General features: G+C 36.3%; 1 protein-coding gene across 1 annotated transcript in view; it reads left to right on the top strand.

Moving 5' to 3' along the window:
* Window positions 1-1483: 1483 nt before the first annotated feature.
* The window catches only part of LOC106473314 (protein FAM49A-like), a gene marked incomplete at its 3' end in the record, with an annotated part of 45689 nt that continues 25597 nt past the window's right edge, over window positions 1484-21575 (top strand). The window contains exons 1-2 of the mRNA XM_013933996.2: window positions 1484-1830; window positions 18801-18891. Coding sequence (XP_013789450.2) covers window positions 18822-18891 — 70 coding nt within the window. The remainder of the gene's footprint in view (window positions 1831-18800; window positions 18892-21575) is intronic.

Genomic DNA, 21575 nt, shown 5'->3' with positions numbered 1-21575 from the left:
ATACAAGTCTTTTCTTAAATAAAACGGGTTTATTCTTTCTGAATACAACTTTGCAATACACTTAATTTCCACAGTCGCGCTATAACAAACGCTATAATTCACAACGAACGTCTCACGTGCTCGACTCAACTGTCAATTATATAGTGTTGCCGTCATTTCCTGGCGGCTTAGATATACAAGACTACCTCATATCTAATAGCCTTTCGAGACTTCAGGAAGGGACGTGAACGTTCGAGAATATGACGCGTTACTAGAGTCACGTGACCCCCGCTGTCGTAACAATACTAACAAAGAGGCATCTCTCGATCACACTCGAGCTTTCCTGAAAATTCGAGAAACTCAGTCACGCATGCTCCCAGCGTCACGTGACTTCCACTATCGTAAGAATACAACATCTAAACTAAAAATTAGCTTAAAATTGATAATATCTAACAATTTATGCATAACGTTTTGCTGCTTAAAAATACTTCTACACGGTAATAGATAACGTTGCTGTTTAATTTATTTTTTCTTTCTTCGAATTTTGATATATAACAATAAAATGTATACTTTTTCATATAAACGTTAAAGGTGGAATTAAGATAAATTGTGATTTTTAAGTGGACGTTCAATTATTTTTCGTTAAGTAATGTGTAAGAACCCATGCACCAACGAAGGAACAACGTTACAACAATATGAAATTGATCTAAACTAAGATCATAAATTTCATACCAAATTCCTATTCAAGTATTATTTGCGTCATAATATGATTTTCTTCTTGTGCGTATAGTTGATTATCAAAGTTATAAAGGTTTTCTTCATCATGAAGATATCTAACCTTTGCATGTATGTTCATCAGTGACTAATTACTTTCATTAAAATAAAGCACGAAGCTTTGCTGCTGAGTGTTTAAACCAATTTGGTACAAAACTTGTGAAATATGTTATCGTATTGTTGGAACATAATTTCAGATTGAATGATATTTCACCCATCAAAGCGTAGTTATTTTTATGAGGGCTATGTATTTGGTTTTCAGTTCAACGTCGGATGCTCCCTTTGTTGGTATAAAGTAAGTGCTCTTGTAAAATACAGTAAAACCAAAATATCTTACGCAGACAAAAAGCCACGCCGTAGTAGGATATCAACTACCACTCTGTTCGGCGCAGATTCCAGAGAAATGACTCAAGAGTTTGCCCTAAGCAGAATGACGCATGATAAGAGGTCTAAATTAAAAACAATGAAACTTTTGTGAAATATTTTATTTGCGATGAAAGTGAACAACATGTAATATGATATAGCCTTCATGCGTTGAGTTTGTCGTATGAGAGTGACTGTTGCTATCGTGGTTTTTGTGTGTTAATTTTTATTTGTTATCTTCTGCTGAGCAAGGAAGAAAAAATTAGGAAACGCCTCTTTTCTTTCATGCTATGATTCGCGCTGCGCCGCACGTGCATACCGTACGAACGGAAAGCACTGCGAAGAAAACTGTTCAGTTAATCTCGACACAGTGCTTCCGGTGTCACTCTAACGTGACGCTATGTAATGTTTGTTTGCTCTTGGTGATTCATGTAGATATGTTAGATTCACATAGTAATAATTCAATATTTATACCAATCCATGACATTTTTGTAACAGAAATCTACTAACTTTTTTTACAACAGTTTATAAATTGAAGTAAACATATTTTACACCCTATTCGCAAAATTATGTGGTGCTGTAGTGAAGTAAGGTGGGTGTGATAGGAACGCTCTCTGCTTCAAGTTCTATTGAAGAAAAACGTGAATGCCTTAGATTTTAGAAACAACGAGTGTATCTTTGTAAGTTATTCATATACTGATATAGCACGTGAGGGTAAGTTGACGATACAGGATCGCGAGATATTGACTTTGCTTTCTTCGTGATTTAGCCTACAGAATTAGTTTTGAGTTTAAAAAATGAAACAAATAACCAGCATAAAAATTAAAAAGTTATCTAAAATTCGTAGTTTAACTTTAAGTAACTTTTAGGTTTTAACAGAACTCGGAAGTATGATACTGATACTATCTGTGATAGAAAATGTTTAACTTTAAAAGTTTAATAGTTTAAGAATATACAATAAATAGTTAGACAGTGTCGTCTAAAATTCTTCCACAAAACTAACTTACTGAGTTACTTGTTTCAAAGTTCTTTAGCATTTTCCTGGTACTCTTCGCAAATAAGCCACATTAACTTGATGTTGATTTATATTTATAATCCATTCTTAAAGTACAGAGGAACTTACGTAGAACAACTTAAGCGAGGAAAATTAACTTAAATTTGCTTAAGTAATATTTGCAAAAACTGAAAAAGGGTATCAAATGATGAATTATTGTGACTCACCTTCTTTTTTTTTATATTAGCTTGTTCAATGTAGTGTTTTTCGAAACAGGACCTGTATTGGTAAAAACCTTAATTTTTTTACACTTATATTGAACTTGAAGGTTTAGGTTTAGTATTTATATTCAGTTCTTTGATATTTATGTTTAGACCATTTAATAATGATATTCACATATAACTATATAATATTTGTAGTTAATATTATGTACTTCATCTGTCATTTCCATGACCTTAATGAAATTAATACAACAGTCTCTCCTATTGTCCTTCATAGATTTATGCAAGTATAAGCTTCATTTTAAAAAAATCAGATATATGGGAATGATTGATAGGAATAACATGTATATCGCCAGTGATTTGGGTTCAGAAGTAATTTTTAACTCAAGTGGCAAGTGATTCACTAAACACTGAAAATGAAATAGTTTTGAGCTTGAGGTGTTTGGAACACAAAACTATTTAATTAATGCCAGACAATAACATACACAATAAAGAATAGGAATAAAAATACATTAATATAAATAGGGTCAAAAATAACATGATACTACAAAAAACTGTATATAAAAAAGAAAATGTTAATTCACATTTTTTAAATACATAGGTGCAGCAGTGTACTAAGAAACACCTGTAGTTATAAGTTAAGGTGTGATTGAATTACAAAAAGACAGCCCATCCAAATAATGGTGCATGAGTTGAAAACTTTAGATAGCTACACATTGTGAAAGATATTAAAAAATTAAATTAATGTAAAACTTCATTAGTATAAATTGCCACAAAATACAACTTAAACTAATCACATTTACTCTTATGATAAACTGAACTCTAGAATGTTACCACAGCATTTTCATGGTACCACTTTATCAGTTAAATACATTAAGCTGTACATGTAGAGATGCAAGCTCTTTACACTTAGTTATATATTTTTTTAGGTGTCACCTGTTTAAAGTATTTACTCACTGCATTGATTTCACAGACATGTCTGTGTTTCATTCAACTGGTTCAACATACATATTGTGGTGTTCCTAGTCAGTCATTAACTTCTGTGACTCATATTAGCTTTGATCTGATATTAATTTTTGTTTAAACAAAATTAATGCTATTTTTAATTTTTCCTAAACCTAGAAGAGACAGATCCAATGCTGTTTTAGTCATTTGTTTTTGAATGGAGCTTGCTTTTCAAAGTAGTTTTACTGTTTTAAAATTTTTCCTTTGCAATGTAGTTTTCAGAATGTTGTTAATCAACTTTAGCTGTTTGAGTATTGCAGTTACGGACAACATTTTGGTCCACAAGAGTTCTGATGAGTGGACACCCTTGAGAAAAAGTAAAAACTTAAACAAACTCTCTTTTTTTCTGTCAGGAAATTATTTATTTTTCTTTTAAACATTTGCAAAATGCTGACAACTCATTCCATTCTGTTAGAAAAATTAAACTTACTTTTTAGCTGTAGCCTAGCCTGTCTTTCCAAATTTTGAACTTGTGTGTTTTCATCCTGTTGTCTTCAGAATACAGCACAAAACAATCAGAGACCTTTATCCAATAAGTCCCCCCCCCCTCTGGTAATCTTGTGAACTTCAGTAAAGTCATTTCTTACCCCCCTTTTTTTGGAGAGAAAATAAGTTTAGAGATCTTAACCTATCCTTATAAGGTAATTTTCCATTCCTGGGATTATCCTATGTTCACTGGCCCAAATATTAGAAATCTGTACTTATCGAACAGACTGGTCTTCACTTTGTGTTCATATAAACTAAACATGGTAATATGTAAAAAATACTTACATGTTAGAGAAATAAGGTCACCAAGGATCTATAGATACAGTTGGTAAACTCTATGAACATTATTTATCACTATAATGGGAAAGATGAAAAATTTCTCAAGCTGTGAGTGAGGTATTGTTACTGGGATTTAATTGGTGGGTGCTTCATTGCAAGGATGGTCGAGATAACTAACAAATCAAAGACTGTTGCTGAGGTCCATACTACATGGTTGTCAGGTCAAAGAAGAAAGGGAGCTATCAACAATGGACAGAAGGCAAATATCAAGGATTGTTTAGGTTAACAGATGTTCAGTTCTTTATTAACTGACAGATAGCTTTAATAATTGTACAGGAATGTCCACTTCAATCAGAACAATGAGTAGGAGAGTACTGCATGGAAGTTAACTTTGGTAAGTGTATCCCTCCCCCCCATGTAAACCATTTGTTTTGCCAATAATAAAAATTTTCCACTGATGCCTAGATCATCAGGATTAGACTGTTGACCATTGAAAATGTGTCATGTTGTCAGATGAATCATGCTTCACATTGTTCTGATAATGATAATAGAATTAGTGTGTGGCAATAACACAGTGAAGTCATGGACTTATCTTGCATAGTCTCAATTGCACAAGGTTATCAAGGTGGTATAATGTTGGGGGCTAGGGTATGACAAGGGCTAGGCCCCTGGGACTTATAAATAGTCATATCATTGCTTGTGGGTATTAGAACACCTTTACTGACCAGATGAACTGTACAGTGCCCAAATGGAGATGGTTACAACAAGAATGGTAATGCTACCTGCCATAAAGATAAAATCGTTCATAGTCAGTTCAATGAGCATGATACAGACTTCCAACTGTACCCTGGCCTGCACAGTCCACTGACCTTTTCCTCATCAAGAATATAGGAGTTTAACAGGAATGAGTTATCAGGAGACATAATACATTACTGTCAGTTCTACCTAGAACCTATTTTGGAGATCATTTTGATTAAGGAATTGTTAAAGATTAAAACAATTACCTTCCAGACACTAGTGGAATCAATACCACATCATATCAGGCATGTAATCAAGTTGAAATTGTAATTAAATTGTAGTGTTAAATATTTTGGTCAGTGAATATAGTAAACCTTCTCTGAACTGTTTTTATTATTCAATATCATTTCTTTGATAAGAAGACCAAAACTGTAACTATAGTGAGAAATAACAAATTTAGCATTATTTCTTCCTTCAGATGCTGACATCTGTTTGCATGTGATGATGACATGACATTTATTGTCATATCATTGCATTATACACAAATAACTTTGTTAATAATAACTTACAAACTTCCTTCTTGCATTTTGTCTAATTATCCAAAGCTTTTTTAAAATCAAACTATACCAAGTTACAGGCATCTTTTCCATCATCTAAATAAAAAATAACATGACATATAATATATAACCTGTTGGTCCTTCTAGGTTGTCCTATCTACTAAATTAAACTAAACCTTAAAAAAACAAAATGCTTCTAAGCTAGCCTTTATCATTTAAGTGTTAAACACTCTTAAATTAACTGCATCCACCATATATTTAAAGGCACTATCAATTCCCTGAAAGGTCTCCAACACCTCAGTCACATCCCCTTTAACTCTTCTTTTTTTTTTTAAAGATAAAACAAATACAGAGATCTATCCTTGCAAGACAAACATTCCATCCCATGTATCATCCTAGTAGCTTTCTTCTGAACCCTTTCCAACAATTCAATGTCCTTTCTAAGACAAGTAGCCCAAGCCTGAACGTGGTACTCCATATGTGACCTAACCAATGACTTATACAATGACATCATAGCATCTTTAAACTTGTATTCATTATTTCTGTGGATACAAGCAAAAATCCTATTTGCCCTGTCACTAGCAACAGCACATTGCTTGGATGGCTTAAGAGACTGATAAACCAGAACATAAGGAGTTTTTTTTTTCCATAACACTGTTAAGGTTATTGCAATCAAAATTATGCTCATAATTAAAAGTGTGATATCTTACATGCATTACCTTGCATTTATTATAATTAAAAGCCATTTGCCATTTATTTGCCCAAATCACCAAATAATCCAAATCCTTGTTTAAAGCATTAACATCCACCTCACAGCCAGCAACACCCAGAACTTTAATGTCATCAGTAAATTTAACTAATATATTAATTAATCCTATATCTTTGCCACTGGTGTAAATCATAAAGAGCAAAGGTCCTAATAATGAGCCCTGGTATCCCAATCATGACATTAATCATGTTTGACTGAATTCCATTTATAAAAACTCTTTTATTTCTTCTGTCTATTAATTTTTCTATCCAATGAGTTAACCTATCTCCCACACCTACAGTAACATTTTTAACAAACCTTTTATGTGGTACCTTGATGCACACTTTCTGGAAATCCAGCTACACCACATCTACACCTGTACTCTTATTGCAGATATCTCTTTTAAAATCTGTCAAAAGATTAGTAAGGTAAGAGTTTTCTCCTAGTGAAACCATGCTTACTATCCAATGAAATTTTAAAGTTTATTAAATGACTTAGTAAAACATCTTTTATCAGACTTTCAAAAACATTTCCCACCAGTGATGTAAGACTAACAGGTCTGTAATTACTGGGACAATTTTTATTACCTCCCTTTAACAAAGGAGTAACATTGGCCATTGTTCAATCTTCTGGCACCTGATCACAATTCATGGATTTAGAAAACAGTAATAGCAAATGGCACACAGGTGCTTTCTCATTCTTTAAACTTCCCAATTGCTTCTTTATTTCCGATACAACACCTGACCTCATTTCACATAATAGCTTTTCTTGTTCAGTCCTGCCTTCTACATGCAAAATTATTTTTGCATGTCACTAGCCTTGAAACTCTCACCAAACCCACGATCAATGTGGTTCATTACATCTTTGCATGTAAATTATCATGCAACTAGTAGGAGTGTGACACACTCTTCTGACACACGTTACTCCCTCTATTCGATTCTACCTCCAATCACTTCCCATTAGGTACTTGGCTAGTGCAGACGTTTTGAATTTGTGCTGATTGACATGATAATTTCTTCTTTGGTTGCTTGTTTATCTCAGCCTGCTTTTGTACCATCCTTTATACCTGTTTCCCATCCTGATTTTGCTGATTTATGTGATAATTTCTTCTTTGGTTGCTTGTTTATCTCAGCCTGCTTTTGTACCATCCTTTATACCTGTTTCCCATCCTGATTTTGCTGATTTATGTGATAATTTCTTCTTTGGTTGCTTGTTTGTCTCAGCCTTTTCATACCATCCTCTATTCCTGTTTACTGTTTTTGGCCCTCCCATCCATTAACTTACTTGAGGGGTCCATCAGTTTGTCATTTCGCTCACTGTCGTACTCATCACCACCAACTGTTCCAATGACTATCCAGTGGCTTCCGACCCAGTAGGGGCGCAATTGTCTGATTTTGTTCACATGTGGTGTGAGTTCACTCCTAACCTGTGGGTGATCTGGGTTTTGTCAGATGGACTTTTTCTCCAATTCTTCTCTCCACCTCCTTTGTCTCCAGTTATAGTATCCTTTCAATTACTTCAGGATCTTGCAACCAGTCAGCATCTTTCTGAGGCTGTTCAGACTCTTCTCTCACACAGCATGTTGTAGAACCTGTCAGTCTTTCTTCTCCCAGACTTTACTCCAGGCTTTTTGTCATCCCAAAGAAAATTGGGGACTGGCATCTTGTGATCAATCTGTCTTGCCTCAACTATTCTCTGGATCTTTCCTGCATTACCATAGAATCTTTTCTCACCCTTCAGTGGACTTTTTCTCTGGGTCTGTGGATGTCTTGGATGCTTACTTAAATCTTCCCATTTCCCCTCATTCCAGACGCTGTCTTTAGTTTGTCCACAATGGGGGTTGTGATTCAGTTTGATGCTTTACCCTTCAGGCTAGCTTTAGCACTTTATGTGTTTTGTCGGGTGGTCAAAGACTTCACCTGACTTATATATGTTTGAGGGTTGTGCTTCCACCATTATGTGGATGACTGGCTTCTGTTAGCTCCTTCCAAATTGGTGTCTTCTCAACACACTTGTCTGCTCTTGACAGAAGCTGCTTGTGTGGGTCGGATTCTCAAGATGGAGAAGTCTCTCCTGATTCCTACCCAATATCTTGTCCACTTGGGTATGTTTTTCAACACTTACTCAGTCAGGCCCAACTTTCTCCACAATGTCTGCATTTGATGGAGCTTTCAGTTCTCCAAGCCCTTTCCTCTCCCTCTTTTTCTGCACATGAGGTTCTATCACTTTTGGGGACTTGGGCTTCCATGAAAGTCTTTATCCCCTCAGGTTGTGCACATGTGCATTCTTTGCAGTGGACATTGCATGACCAGTGGAATCTTACTTGGGATTCTTTGGACTCTCCAATTGCCCTACTTCCTTCCATTCTTTATGCTCTCTGTTGGTGGTTGAACAAAGACAACTCTGCGACGAGGTACTACTTCCTCCCCTCTGTCTGGATTTGCATCTCTTGGAGCTTCTGATGGTACAGCATGCTTTGGATCATTTTCTTCCGATTGTACAGAATAAGCTCATCATGATCCATCAGACAATTCCACCATTATCTCCTATATCAATCACCAAGGAGGCACCCTTCTTGTTTGCTTTGTGATCAAACATTGGAACTGCTTTATTGGGCTCACACACTGCAGATATATCTCATAGGGTGTTATGTTCTGGGTGCTTTCAACCTCGTGGCAAATAGTCTTTCTCTACCCAATCAGATTTATCCAATGGAGTGGTCCCTTGATTCTCAGGTTTTCTGGTGGCTTTGCAATCAGTGGGATATTCCTCGTCTGGATGCTTTTGCCACTTTCCTCAACACCAAGTTATGTCTTTTTTGGTGTCTGGTTCCTCATCCACAGGCCCTGGCAATGGATGCTCTCAGTCAGGACTGGACTAATCAGTACCTTTATGCCTACCCTCCTATCCTGCTTCTTTCCAGAGTGATTTTGGTCATCAATTCCACTCTGTTTCAGGTCCTTTTGATTTCTCCTTACTGGCCAGCACAATATTGGTTTCCTCTTCTCTTCAGCTTCAAACAACTTCTCCATACATCTTCCTTTCACTCTGTCCCTCCTCCATCAACTTCGGTCACTGGTTCTTCATCCCACCCTTCACACTCTCCAACTTCATGCCTAGCATTTATCTGGTTCTTTGTGAGGAGATCTAAATTGTCTGCATGTCTTGCTTCCGTTTTAGCCCATTCCATTTGCACTTCCTGCCTCTTGGTTTATCAACCAGTCATTTGTCTTTACACCATGGGATTTCCCCTTCTAGGCCTATTGTTTATCTCCATACAGATTTTTTTACCTGGCTGTTTAGTCATGGATATTCTGAACGGTGTGCATGACACCTTTGTTATGAACTATGACAAACTGTGCTAAGTATAGTATTAGAATATCTGTTTCCAAGATTCAGGCTAGAATATCTGTAATTTTCTCCCAGAGAAAAGACAATAAAATAATTATACTTGTCTACATAAGGTTGCTTATTACTTTTCTGCTTTAAAATATTTCACAAAATTTCACCTCTGCCTGCTTGTAATTTGATGCTCACTACAGAGGTATTGTATGTGCTCAAACTTTTTGAGGACCTCCAACATTGAAACACACTGCAAGTTATATAAATTGATATTGGATATGATAATGTACCAGGTACTATGTAATTGGAATACCAAGAAGTCAAATTTTTACATAATAGTTATAATGATTAGGATAAGAACAGATAACCACTTTACCTATGCTAGATATATGTTGTCACGTTATGTAAAAACTGAGATTTGTATAATTAGTATAAAGTACAAAAACTATACCTTTAAAAACAAAGTACAACAAAATAGCAAGCTTAACATTTTTTGGGGGTGGAGGTGGAGACAATAACACAGTGCCTCTAAATCTATCAGTTACTACTTTGTTCAGCATTGGTCTCCTAAAGGATATTGAACTGCTGCATATAGAAACTGTAACCAAAATGATGTTGCAATTTGACTATTTTTCAATAATTCATAAAGTTTTACTTACTGTACCAACAAATATCTGCTGTATCATTTGTCAGCACCAAAAGAATTTGTTTTAATTATATGTACGTGTAGAAGAGCCTTGTTTACAATCAGTTCCCGTATATGTTACTCAAAGACTTTTATTACAGTTTTTTTTTTTTTGATGTCTTTATGCTATTAAATGAAAAATATTTCTGGATCATTTTATGACTTAAACTAAATTTATTTATACAAGAATTCATGTTCAAATACAACTAACATAAAACTTTCTAATAATGACTACAAAACATATCTAATGAGAAAAATAAAATAAATTCAGAAACCAGTGATTTTAAAGTTTCTGTTATGGTTTGGTTGAGAAAAAGACAAATTTTTAAAATTTAACTTAATTGTGATACCTTTAAATTCATAAAACTTTAATAATGTTTTCTTATCAGAGAGAGAGTATGCGAGTCTCTTGGTTTAAAATATCAAGTATGACTAAGCATTATTTTGTTTATGCTAACTTCAAAGAGAGTCAGAGATATTGGATTAGTGTTTTAAGATATTTTAAAGGAATGTGATTAAAATGTTTAACAGTTTTTTTACCAGTGTTAAAACTGAGGAAGTAAGGTAAAGATTCTGAAGCTGACCAATTCATTTAAGGGTGGTAAGGATTTTCTTTCTGTTTATGAAGAAGTAGAAAAGATCGAGGAACTCCTTAAGGATAAAGCTTTTTACCATGATGAAGTTTACCTATAAACCTTTAAGATGCTTAACAAAGAATTATTGGGAGCTGTAATGTTTGTTAAAAATCTCCTGATGCTGTATAGTAATTAATATGAAGTCCTGATTGTAAGATTGCCAGTGTAATTCATATTATTGGACATCTGTTGGTGGAAAGGTGTTGGAATCTGTAGTTGGAAGTAATCTGAAAGTCATTAGGAAAGTTATCAGTTCATTAGTTTTTCAGCATGATTTTATAAAAGAGGTTTCTTGCCTATCCAGTTTATTGAAGTTTTACTATATGATATCTTACCTTTTCTCACAAAATAGCTCTTCTTGACTAGTACTGCCTTTTATTGGCACAGATTTTCAATGCATGTCACTAGCCTTCCACCTCCTGCTTCTGCTTATCCACATGCAAATGAACATGCAGCAGTTCTCCACCAATAGGAGCATGACACCACTCTTGTCGTAACCAGTGCCCTCTTCACATCTGCACCCCTTAACCACTTCTTGATTGGCAGTAGTACTGTACAGATGTGCTAGTTTTTGTTTGTAGGTTTGTAAATGTTTTCAGATATACTAGTGACTTTGTTTTTATTTATTTCAATTTTCACATTTTGGTATTGTGCTAGGTTTCTTTTTTTCCAAATTTTTCTCACTTTTCAGAAGCCTTTTTTGTTTTGTATTGTGGATCCCACTCTGTGGCAAATGGTGCCTGACCAGGTAAACTTTTCTTTTGAAAATTCATACAGTCCATCCCGTGACCATATTAGTTGTCAATTACATTGTAGCCCCTCCTGCGATGGACCTGATGTACAATTCCAGATTCTACCAGGTGTTGGTTGTGGTCTCTGTTGTTTTTTATTATATTTTAACTAGATAATTTGATCACAGGCTTGGATTATGCACACCGTAGAGATGGGGTATTCTGTAGGACTACTAGTAGTTCTTTCTAGTGGTACTTTTCTTCTTAAATATGTTTTTCCCACACCGTACACTCACGGACTAACATGAGTAAAGTGGACAGAGTTTGCTGCTCATCTCTGCAGCTCTATGGCATTGAGTCCTTCCTACTGCAGACCTGATGTACAATTCCAGATGCCAGATGATTTTGCTTGATTAATCCCGTCGACATAGTAGCTCTGTTTTTCAAAATAGGGTTTCATGGTCACCTGTTGCACTGTCTCCAGTGATGCAGTCCTCTGGACTCTCCAATGCATTTTTTCTTTTTCCTTTCTTCTCATGGAGTATGAGAGTCCTTACCACTTATCAGTTCTTAGCTGCTGGGGTGGTGAACCATGGAGGCCTGTCCTCCTGAGTGATGAATCATACTATTCAGTTGAGAGTAGGGAGGTGGCATTCTGCAAGTGTCACTAGTGTACAGCACTTCCTACCGTGGACCTGATGTACAATTCCAGATGCTGCCTGGTTTTGGTTGAAGCCCTCTACCATGTCATAAATATATATATAATATATCTATCATTGCAGTTTGCCCCTCAGGCTGAGACTTTCCTCCTCCCTACTGTACATTCCTGGTGCATCTGGTGTTGGTTGGAGATGGTCCAGCTCGGTAAGTCCTCACATGTGTGCTGGTTGGTTTCTCTCCTCCTACCGTGGACTGGATGACAAGTGCCCATTGCTGCCAGGATTTGGATTGGAGATGCACCCCAGCTTTGCAGTCCCTCTTCCTACCATTCGCTAGATGTTGGTTCTCAGTAGATCTGGTGTTGGTTGTAGCTGGATGAAGCATGTTTTCCTGCTTATGTACAGCCAGATATCCTCCTCCTACTATGGACTGGAAGGACTATACCCATTATCATCAGGTTTTGGACTGGAGATGTCATCCCGCAGGGGCTTTCCACCTTCCTACTGTCTGCTGGATGTTGGTTCTTGCGGATCTGGTGTTGGTTGGATTGGAAATGTGTACAAGTGGGGACAGATTTGGTTACAGAAGCTTGTCTTCCCTACAAATTCCAGTTTCGAGGTGAAAAGATAGGTGTTTCTCTACCTATTGTGGATCTAATGTACCATTCCAGATACTGCCTGGTGTTGGTTGAGGTCAATCTACCACTACAATTTGTTGCACCCCAGCCATTTGACACCCAGGAGTCCCATTCATTGATCATAGATATTCTGGAATTCCTTCATGTTTCTGCCTTTTATGTTCATGAGGCTGCCATAAAAGAGGGAAGAGTATATCTGGATCAGATGTGGTACAGTCTCCTGCTGAGGAGTGATGTTTTCTCTTTTGATTCTACACCTCCTGGTCTCTCTTTTGGCACTTCCTTAAAAGGGATCGTATTTTTCATTGGCCCTCCATCAGTTCAATGTGGGATTCTAGCTATTTTGTAAGAAGAGATAAAATATCTTATTGGAACTTAGAATTTTCCTACACTGAAAATGTAATTCTGGTATATAGTGTATGTCTTCTGACCAGTGAAGTGATTAATGAGTGCAGATGTGGAGAGGGTGCTGTTTAGGATAGGAGTGGCATCATGCTCCTATTTGTGAAGAGCTGCAGCATGATCATTTGCATGTGGATATGCAGAAGTGGGAGGTGGAAGGCTAGTGGCATGCATGGAAAAGTTGTGCCAATAGAGGTCAGTACTAGTCTAGGAAAGCTATTTTATGAGTGGATGTAAGTATCTATCAGAGTATATTTTCAGTATAGGAAAATGCTAATTTTTGATAGGACCTCCTTTGCGGGGGGGAATCCTGGTTACAAGAGATCCATTAGAAACAATGTTCATTTTCCAGATTGAGAGAATATGACTTGGGGAGGGGATCTATCAAGTGGTTTGTTATATGGTATTTGTGATTCATTAGTGGTGTTAATTAGCTGGATGACTACTTGGAAAGTAATACTTATAATACTTAGCTGCTTCTTTCATCCAAAAGGACCTTCACAACATTAATATATGGGCTAAAGTGTGAAATGTGAGTTTTAACATGGGTATAAAGTTATATACACTTGGGATGTGAAAATTTGAATTTGTTTGTGTGTATGTAAGAGATAATAATTTGTATCATTACAGAAAAAAAAGGATTAATGTGCGGGCAATCCTGGACATTCTGGAGATAATGTAGATTTGTTTTTTCCAGTACCTTCCTTATTCTTCCAGCTTCTCAGGAGGCCAATTTGAATCAGCTACCTCTGGCTCCTTTTCTTCAGTTGGTAAATCAGGTGTGTGATGTTTTGGGTCTTTCCCCAGTTGCTTTTGAGTCTGTGCCTTCCTTGATGGTGGAAAGGTCTGAGGGTGAATACTTGGTTCTCCCTCTATCCTCTGATATTGTGTTTCATGCAAGGAGGTTTACTGCTCAGTTATGTGAAGGGACAGCTATGCCTTGTCTGCCATATTTGTCAGAACAACATAGTTTAGACTACCACTGCCTAGTGGATGCTTATTAGACTCTCAAAGAATAATCCTGCTCCTGAAAATGTGGGGTTCCAAAATGGAGTCTGTGGTCAACCTGAGTAGATCATGATTTTCTAGGATTCATCTGACCCTAACAATGATGTTAAGATATTTATCATCCTTCCAACTTTTGTTGGGACCATTATCAGCATCTACCTTGGTTTGATTGTCAGTTTGTGCACTTTCTCTAGTCTCTTAGCTATTATGTTGTTGGGTAGAGATGCATTGTTGGAGGGCATTTGTATACTGGCCATTGCCCTCTGCGAGTTATGTGAGGCCCCCTTTCTCTGACCGTTGATTTTTGTGGGCATTCCAAAGTCTTTGGAACCAAGGGTTTTTGTCGCTTATCTACATTCATCCCTGTCGTAATTGGCTTCTCAACTTTCCTCAGCTCCTATGGGTGGGGTGGGGGACATAGTTCTACTCCTATTCAAGTGTCCTAACTCCCGACATCAGTCCCTTGGTCCATTGGTACCCAGAATAGATTCTGCCCACATCCACGAGACTGCCACATGCCTTTGGGGTCTGAGGGGGCTAAGCTTCAAGAATTTCTGGATGTGTGGAACACCTTTACCACAGATCCATGGGTACTACAAGTCCTTGTGTCAGGATTGGTCATTCAGTTCACATCTTCTCCACCATTTATCCATCCAACGTGTAGTGTTTCTGTCTCTTGCATAGCTTGTGATTTCAGAATTTTCTTCCAGGGCGATCAGAGATTTGTTGGTTAAGGGAGCAGCAGAGAGAGTCATCCCAGCTCTTCCATGCTTTTATTCTTGTCTGTTTGTTGTGCCCAAGAAGATAGGAGACTGGTGTCTGGTTATCAATCTTTCTTGTCTAAATCAATTCCTAGTTCCTCCAAGGTTCATGATGGAGTCATTCTTCGCTCTACATTGGCATTTTTTGCCAGAAACTGGATGACTAAGTTTGATGTTGCCAACACCTATCTGCTTGTTCCCATAGCAGAGTTGTCCCCTCACTATCTGCATTTTGTGCACAAGGGTCAGGTGATGCAGTTCAGGGCTCTGTCCTTCAGAGTAGCATCAGCACCATATGTGTTCTGCTGAAGAGTTCTTCCATTCCTTAAGCTTATGCATACACCATTACATGGACAACTGTTTACTGCTGGCACTATCTCATCAGTTGGTGAAACATCACACCCAGATTCTACTAGAGATGCAACTGAGGCACACTTTATTATCAGAGCAGAGATATCTATTCTCACTCCAATAAAATATAGCATTCATTTGGGTGTTTTTTTCAACACTTATCTCAGCCAGGCTCAGCTGACTCCCACCTGGCTCCATGCTATGGAACAGGCAGTCTGACTCTTACTCACTTCTACTTCTCCCACTTAATGGATGTTTTTTTTTCTCTTTTGGGGATGTGGGCGTCACTCAAATCCTTCATTCCTTTGGGATAAGCACACTTGAAATCTCTTCAATGGTCTGTAAGTGACCAATGGGTCATGAACTGTATTATCCAGTCTTCTTATTCAGAATCCACATCTTCGATCTTAAGGGGTGGCTAGATCAGAACAATACTATGATAGATGTTCCTCTGCCACCACTTCATCCAGAGATCTATCTCTTCATTGATACCTCACTTCAGGGATGGGATGTATATTTCAACAGCCAGGAATTCCAGGGTCTATGGATAGATGAGGAGTCTTTCCTACACATCATTGTCTTCAAATTTCTTGCAGTTCAAAGAAGGATGCCTCAAGGCCTGGACTTATTGAGGGGAAAATTGTCCTGCTTCAATTCGACAATTCTCTGGTGATTTCTTACATTCTCTGTTAATGGACACATGGTCCAGGTCTCTTTGTTTTCGAACCTTAAATCTTTCTTAGTGGGCTCACTTCCATCACATCATCATACTAGCTTGCAATGTTCCGGAGTTGATGAATTTGGTGATGAATAAGGTCATGAACAGCCTCAACTGAGAGTGACCTCCCCTCTGACTATTGAACCAATCTAGATATCAGAGGTGGGATAGGAGAGACCTGATTTGCCTCCATGCCAGAAATAGTAATCCAGAAATTTATGCTGTGTATATACATATAACAGCTTGTCAAACAAAAATTCTTTTCGTATACAAAAATCAACTAAGTAACATGAAGAACACTCAAAGAACTCCAATGGTCATTGTACAGAATGTTTTGTTGAGAATGCTTTGTGAATGCTTGGTTGAGAAAAAATGATAATATTATCTGAATGAGGTGCAGAATAGAGGGTGCATTGACTTAGGTGGAGAGTGTCACTAGAGAGATACCGCCAAGGGCAATTAAGTGGGGTACAAAAGACTAAAGCAAGCAAGAAAAAATCAGAACAATGCTTAGATGGGCAAAAGAAGAAAACCCTAGCAATCGAGTAATAGCTATAGTGTGAGGGGAGATAGGTATTATTGGATATACACTTTCGATTTAAGAAAAGTTATCTTCCAAAAAAACATAATATTTCAAAATTAAACCACTTCATGATTAATAACAATATCGAGCAACAATCAACAATAATTTGTTCTCACTACATCTTGTGTACTAACTCGTTTTTATTTTGTGGTTCAGGGTTTGATATTAAGCTTACTGGGGTACTTGTCCTTCTGACAAGTGAACAGCATTTCTTACTTGTCCAAAGGGCACAGTCACTTGTCTGAAGTTTTTGAACAGGGTGTGACACAAGTGACAACCACAAATTGGTACAACCACTCAAATACAGACAGGGAACAAAAGAACCATACACCTAATTAAGCTTTTCAAACAATTTAATCAGATTTCATCTGCTAACTCCTGCTCATCCTCGAGCCATCTCCAAACACAAGTGGGGAACAAAAGAACTAGAAACCTTAATGCCCTTTTCAAAAGAACTGTAAACTATGCAGTCATATTTCATCAGTTTAATTGCTAGCACATTCACTCAAATATTAAGCATCAGAAAGACGAACTACTAACTAGCAGTTCATTGTCTCTGCTGATGCTTAATATTCTAACTAGCTATATCAATTTCAAGCTTTAGTTGAAATGTGCAACATCCTCTGCTGGTACTTGAGACTGCATTTCATAACACACTAGGTTGTTTTGGGGGGGGGGATGACAAAAACTGTATGTGGAAAGGAGAGACACTACTTGGCTTAACATTCTCATCAGTCCTGAACTAATGATAATTGTATGTCTTGTACATATATTCTAACGAAGCTCTCAATACTAGCTGACCAGCTCACTAGTCCATGCTAGTTGGCTTTGGAGCTTAATTAGTTGTGTATGCACATACCCATATCTAGGAAGAAGACTTCGGCACACTGAATGTTTCCCCGACTACCGCCTTAGAAATGGAATTACATCACCAGCATGAGGTGGGCTTTAGGACACTAAGTCTCGGAATTCATGATGAGACGAATAATGGAATAGAGATGACAAACTGGCAAACACGGATATTCTTTGACATTTTCAATAAAATTTCCAATCAGATAAGTACTAAAGGACTTCACTTGTCCGACTGTGCATGATACGTGTTCCGGACAGTCGGACAAGGGTTAATATCAAACCCTGGTGGTTACTTCTCATGTGATTAGCTAACTTATATTATCTTTAACAACATTAATATCTGAACATCACCAGTAGGGGAAGCTTGTGTCAGCTATAAATGCTCATAACAATTTTCTTACTTAAGGGTAAGCATTGTCAGTAGGTAATTATCCTAAAAGTTAAGTTGAATGTTGCTGCTCTCAGTAATTACCCCTTGGTTTGAACCCCACTTTGGAGATTGCTATTTACTTTTTCATGTAATCTTTTTTTTTTATAGATATTTTGTTACAAAGTAAAATGGTGCAAGGGTTGTAAGGATATGTGTATTCCAAATTAATAAACCCATTGGCTTATGAATGAGTTTCTTTTTATTAAAGATAGTATGTTTAAAAGGATAAGAGAAAGAAATAAAACTTGAGAGCCCACCCCAAATTTAAGTACTTGTTTGGGAGTTGTTTATCTTTTCTTGTATTCATCATTTTTGTTTCAGTAAAATGATAAATTTTTTTAAAGAAGTTTTAAAACTTTATGGAAAATACTAAATGTGTATATGACTGAAGTGGTATACAGTAGTGGATTAAAATGACAATGGGATTGTATACAACTTCAGTTTTGTACACCCCTTTCTTCACAAACCATCATTTTTTATTTGCATTGAAATTTTATCCATTGAAACAACATCTTACTAAATTTAATGCTTTAGAATAGTTAAACAATTATTTTAGAAGACTATTAAAAAAAACTTAACTTCTGTTGGCCTTTTGACCTCATGGGAAACTGGCTACTTTGTATTTTGGTTCATCTGGGCCTGTTAGTCAACATATATGTACTCTCAAAAATACTTTTAAAGAGTAAGAATATCAAATTGGAGATTGAGTGCAATCTAATCATTATAGTTTTTAATTTTTATTCATGTATATATATATTACTTTTAAATCATATATACTTAGCTTGCTTCTGATTAGTAGTTCTTTACAATATCTATCAGAAAATAAATTTCAATATTGAATTTCATTATCTTGTTTATAAGTGAAGAGAAGACTGAGAAGGAATGGGGAATTTACTCAAGCTTTTATCCCGAGATGAGACCCCAAAGTATGATGTTTTTGTTGATTTTGAAAGTAAGTAGAAAATACTTGCATATGAATGAGTTAAAGAATTCAAATGAACACTATGTTATGAATAGAATAAAGCTTAATGTGAATTCACCTTTCTTTACGATTACTAACTGAACTTTTTACACTTGATTCATATTTACAGAAGCCTTGTTTTCAACCAATAAACAAATATTTTGAGAACAATTTTTGCAGTTGGTAAATTAATATCCTTTATATATTTTGTTTAAAATATAATTACTTTTAATTTTAAATTTAAAAACAGAAGACCATTCAAAGCCATCAAACCTCATCCAAAACATCTAGCTCTCTTCCAGGTATCATAAAAGTGTAATATAACCTTTCCTGCTATGTATTTAAACATTTCTTTTATTTCATAAAAAATCATGTTTTTTTATTTGCAAAACCTCTTCATCACAAAAAATGTTTCACAATTTAATAACTAAGAGAAACAATACTGCCCAAAAATAAACCTGTATTAGAACTTCCAAAGTTTGTATGTGCTACATCTTCTGTTCAAATCTTCACTCCTTCTTGTATTAGTTCAGAACTCATATTTCACGACCAGTTTTTAACACTCCAAAATATTTGAATTTGTTCATTTCATTCATATTTAATTATAATAGCCACAAAGTCTAAAAAGTATGTTTTTGAATTAGGGCTTCATTAGAAATATTAACTTCTGTTTTTAAATTTAAAATTTCTGATGGTAAGTTTGTCATTTCTACCATCTCTATATTTTGGAAGCCATCTTTATCAAAACACATAAACTTGTCCTTTGCTACCAAAAATAATTCCTATACAATCTACAAATCCTTCAGTAGGTCTGTGACATTTCCTGATTGGCTAAAGGACATGCCAATCAGTAATCTCTTTACCGGCTTACGTTGATCTGATTCATTTTATAAGCTGTACTATTTCCTATAGATCATTTTCCTAGTGACGAGTTCACAACCTGAGCTTGTGAACTTGTCACTAGGAAAATTATCTGTTAAGACCTTCACTCATGTAAGCGTTTAATTCTTAAAAGCCCCGGCCACTTAGTTCTAATTATCTAGTGGGGTGAAGAGAAACAGAAGTTTCTGACCGCCCCTGGTTATATTTCATTCCCCTAAGGGGAATGATATACTTATAACCTAAATTCCTACCATGCTAAACGATAGATCATTTTCCAGACGGCTCTGCTATGATTAGTGTCTGGCTAAAAGCTTCAGCAGATATTTCTTTTGTAACATCTCAACCAACAATTGGTCCAGTTATCAACGCTATGTTCAAGTTTGGAACAACTCGACTTTCAAGATCGACATACCTACATGTGCCGATGTTTCCGTTTATCAACGTTATATTTTAAGATCTGTGCAAGAACTCAGCTAACAGATGTTTCCGTATATCAAAGCTATCTTTCAAGTTTTGTACAACGAAAACCCTCTTCAAAAACTTATAAGTTAAAAAACATTACATTTTCTGTATGCTCTAATCTATTTGCTAAGTATGAAACTGCCCCCAGGGGCACAGCGGTATGTATGTCTGCGGACTTACAACGGGTTTCCATAGCCGTGGTGGGCAGAGCACAGATAGCCCATTGTGTAGCTATGTGCTTAACTTCTAATAAATGGACAAAGTATAAAACTAAAAAAATACAACCTGTATAATAACGCTGAAATAGAAATAATTATATGTTTTCAATGCTTAATATAACTTTTATCTAATATCGTACTATAATCAAATAATTAAACTTAATAATGCTACCGCAAATTACTATGAGTGGTTGAATTCGAAGTTTAGTATTAATATATATATAATGTAATTGAAGATATTTCTTCTGAATTATTTAATGAAAATGTTAAAAGGGTAAAAGGTCGACCGACCATTTGCAATAATTTCAAATATGCTATCCGTGTAGTTGTCTGCACAAGTCGGGTTCACTAGTAAATGCTAGCCAATCGCTGATTCACATTTTGGTGGTAGAACTTTTGATTTACAGGAGCGACATGGTAAATTATTTACTTTCACACTGTTACATGTTGTTTAATTCTATCCTGCAATCTTTGTGAAGTGCGACCTACGTACCGACATTCGCAGTGGCACGAGAATTCATAAATAACCATACTTTTCTATGTGGTAGGTATCGCAGGATTAATCGCATTTTATTTAAACGATTTCTATACTCAAGACAATGGTGTATTGTCGGGAATGTCATGGGCAAAATCTTAGCACATATAAAACTGGTCCACAGCGAATGCCCAACCATTCGATAGTGCAGTGCCGCCATGGTTAAACGTGTAGCTGAAGGGATATAATGTGTGGAAAGTCCTTCCAAAGAGAAACATTTAAACAGCGACTTCTATAAACGATGTAGAGCCAAAAGACAGAAGAGAGAAATCTTCAGAGATATCCAAAGGAAAAAGATACTCATAAGAGTATGTTTAGAGCAGCAACAAACTTCAAAACCACACTCCATGTTGGAGCAACGCATGTATTCACAAAATGTAGACAACGGTTGCGAAACAGAGCCCTCCAGCCCAAAAAACTAATGTGGTGAGGCTTAGTATATAATCTACTACTGTTAACAAGATAATTAACAAATATTTAAAGTTCATGGATGCTAACATCTATAAAAGCTATAAGATTCCTGTCACACCTTAAAATCAATAGCTATTTGCATGGGAATGGCGTTTGAAAATGAGATC

Source organism: Limulus polyphemus, unplaced genomic scaffold (genome assembly GCF_000517525.1).
Source record: "Limulus polyphemus unplaced genomic scaffold, Limulus_polyphemus-2.1.2 Scaffold6066, whole genome shotgun sequence".
NCBI classification, from domain to species: domain Eukaryota; kingdom Metazoa; phylum Arthropoda; class Merostomata; order Xiphosura; family Limulidae; genus Limulus; species Limulus polyphemus.
This window is presented reverse-complemented; position numbering and strand designations above follow the sequence as displayed.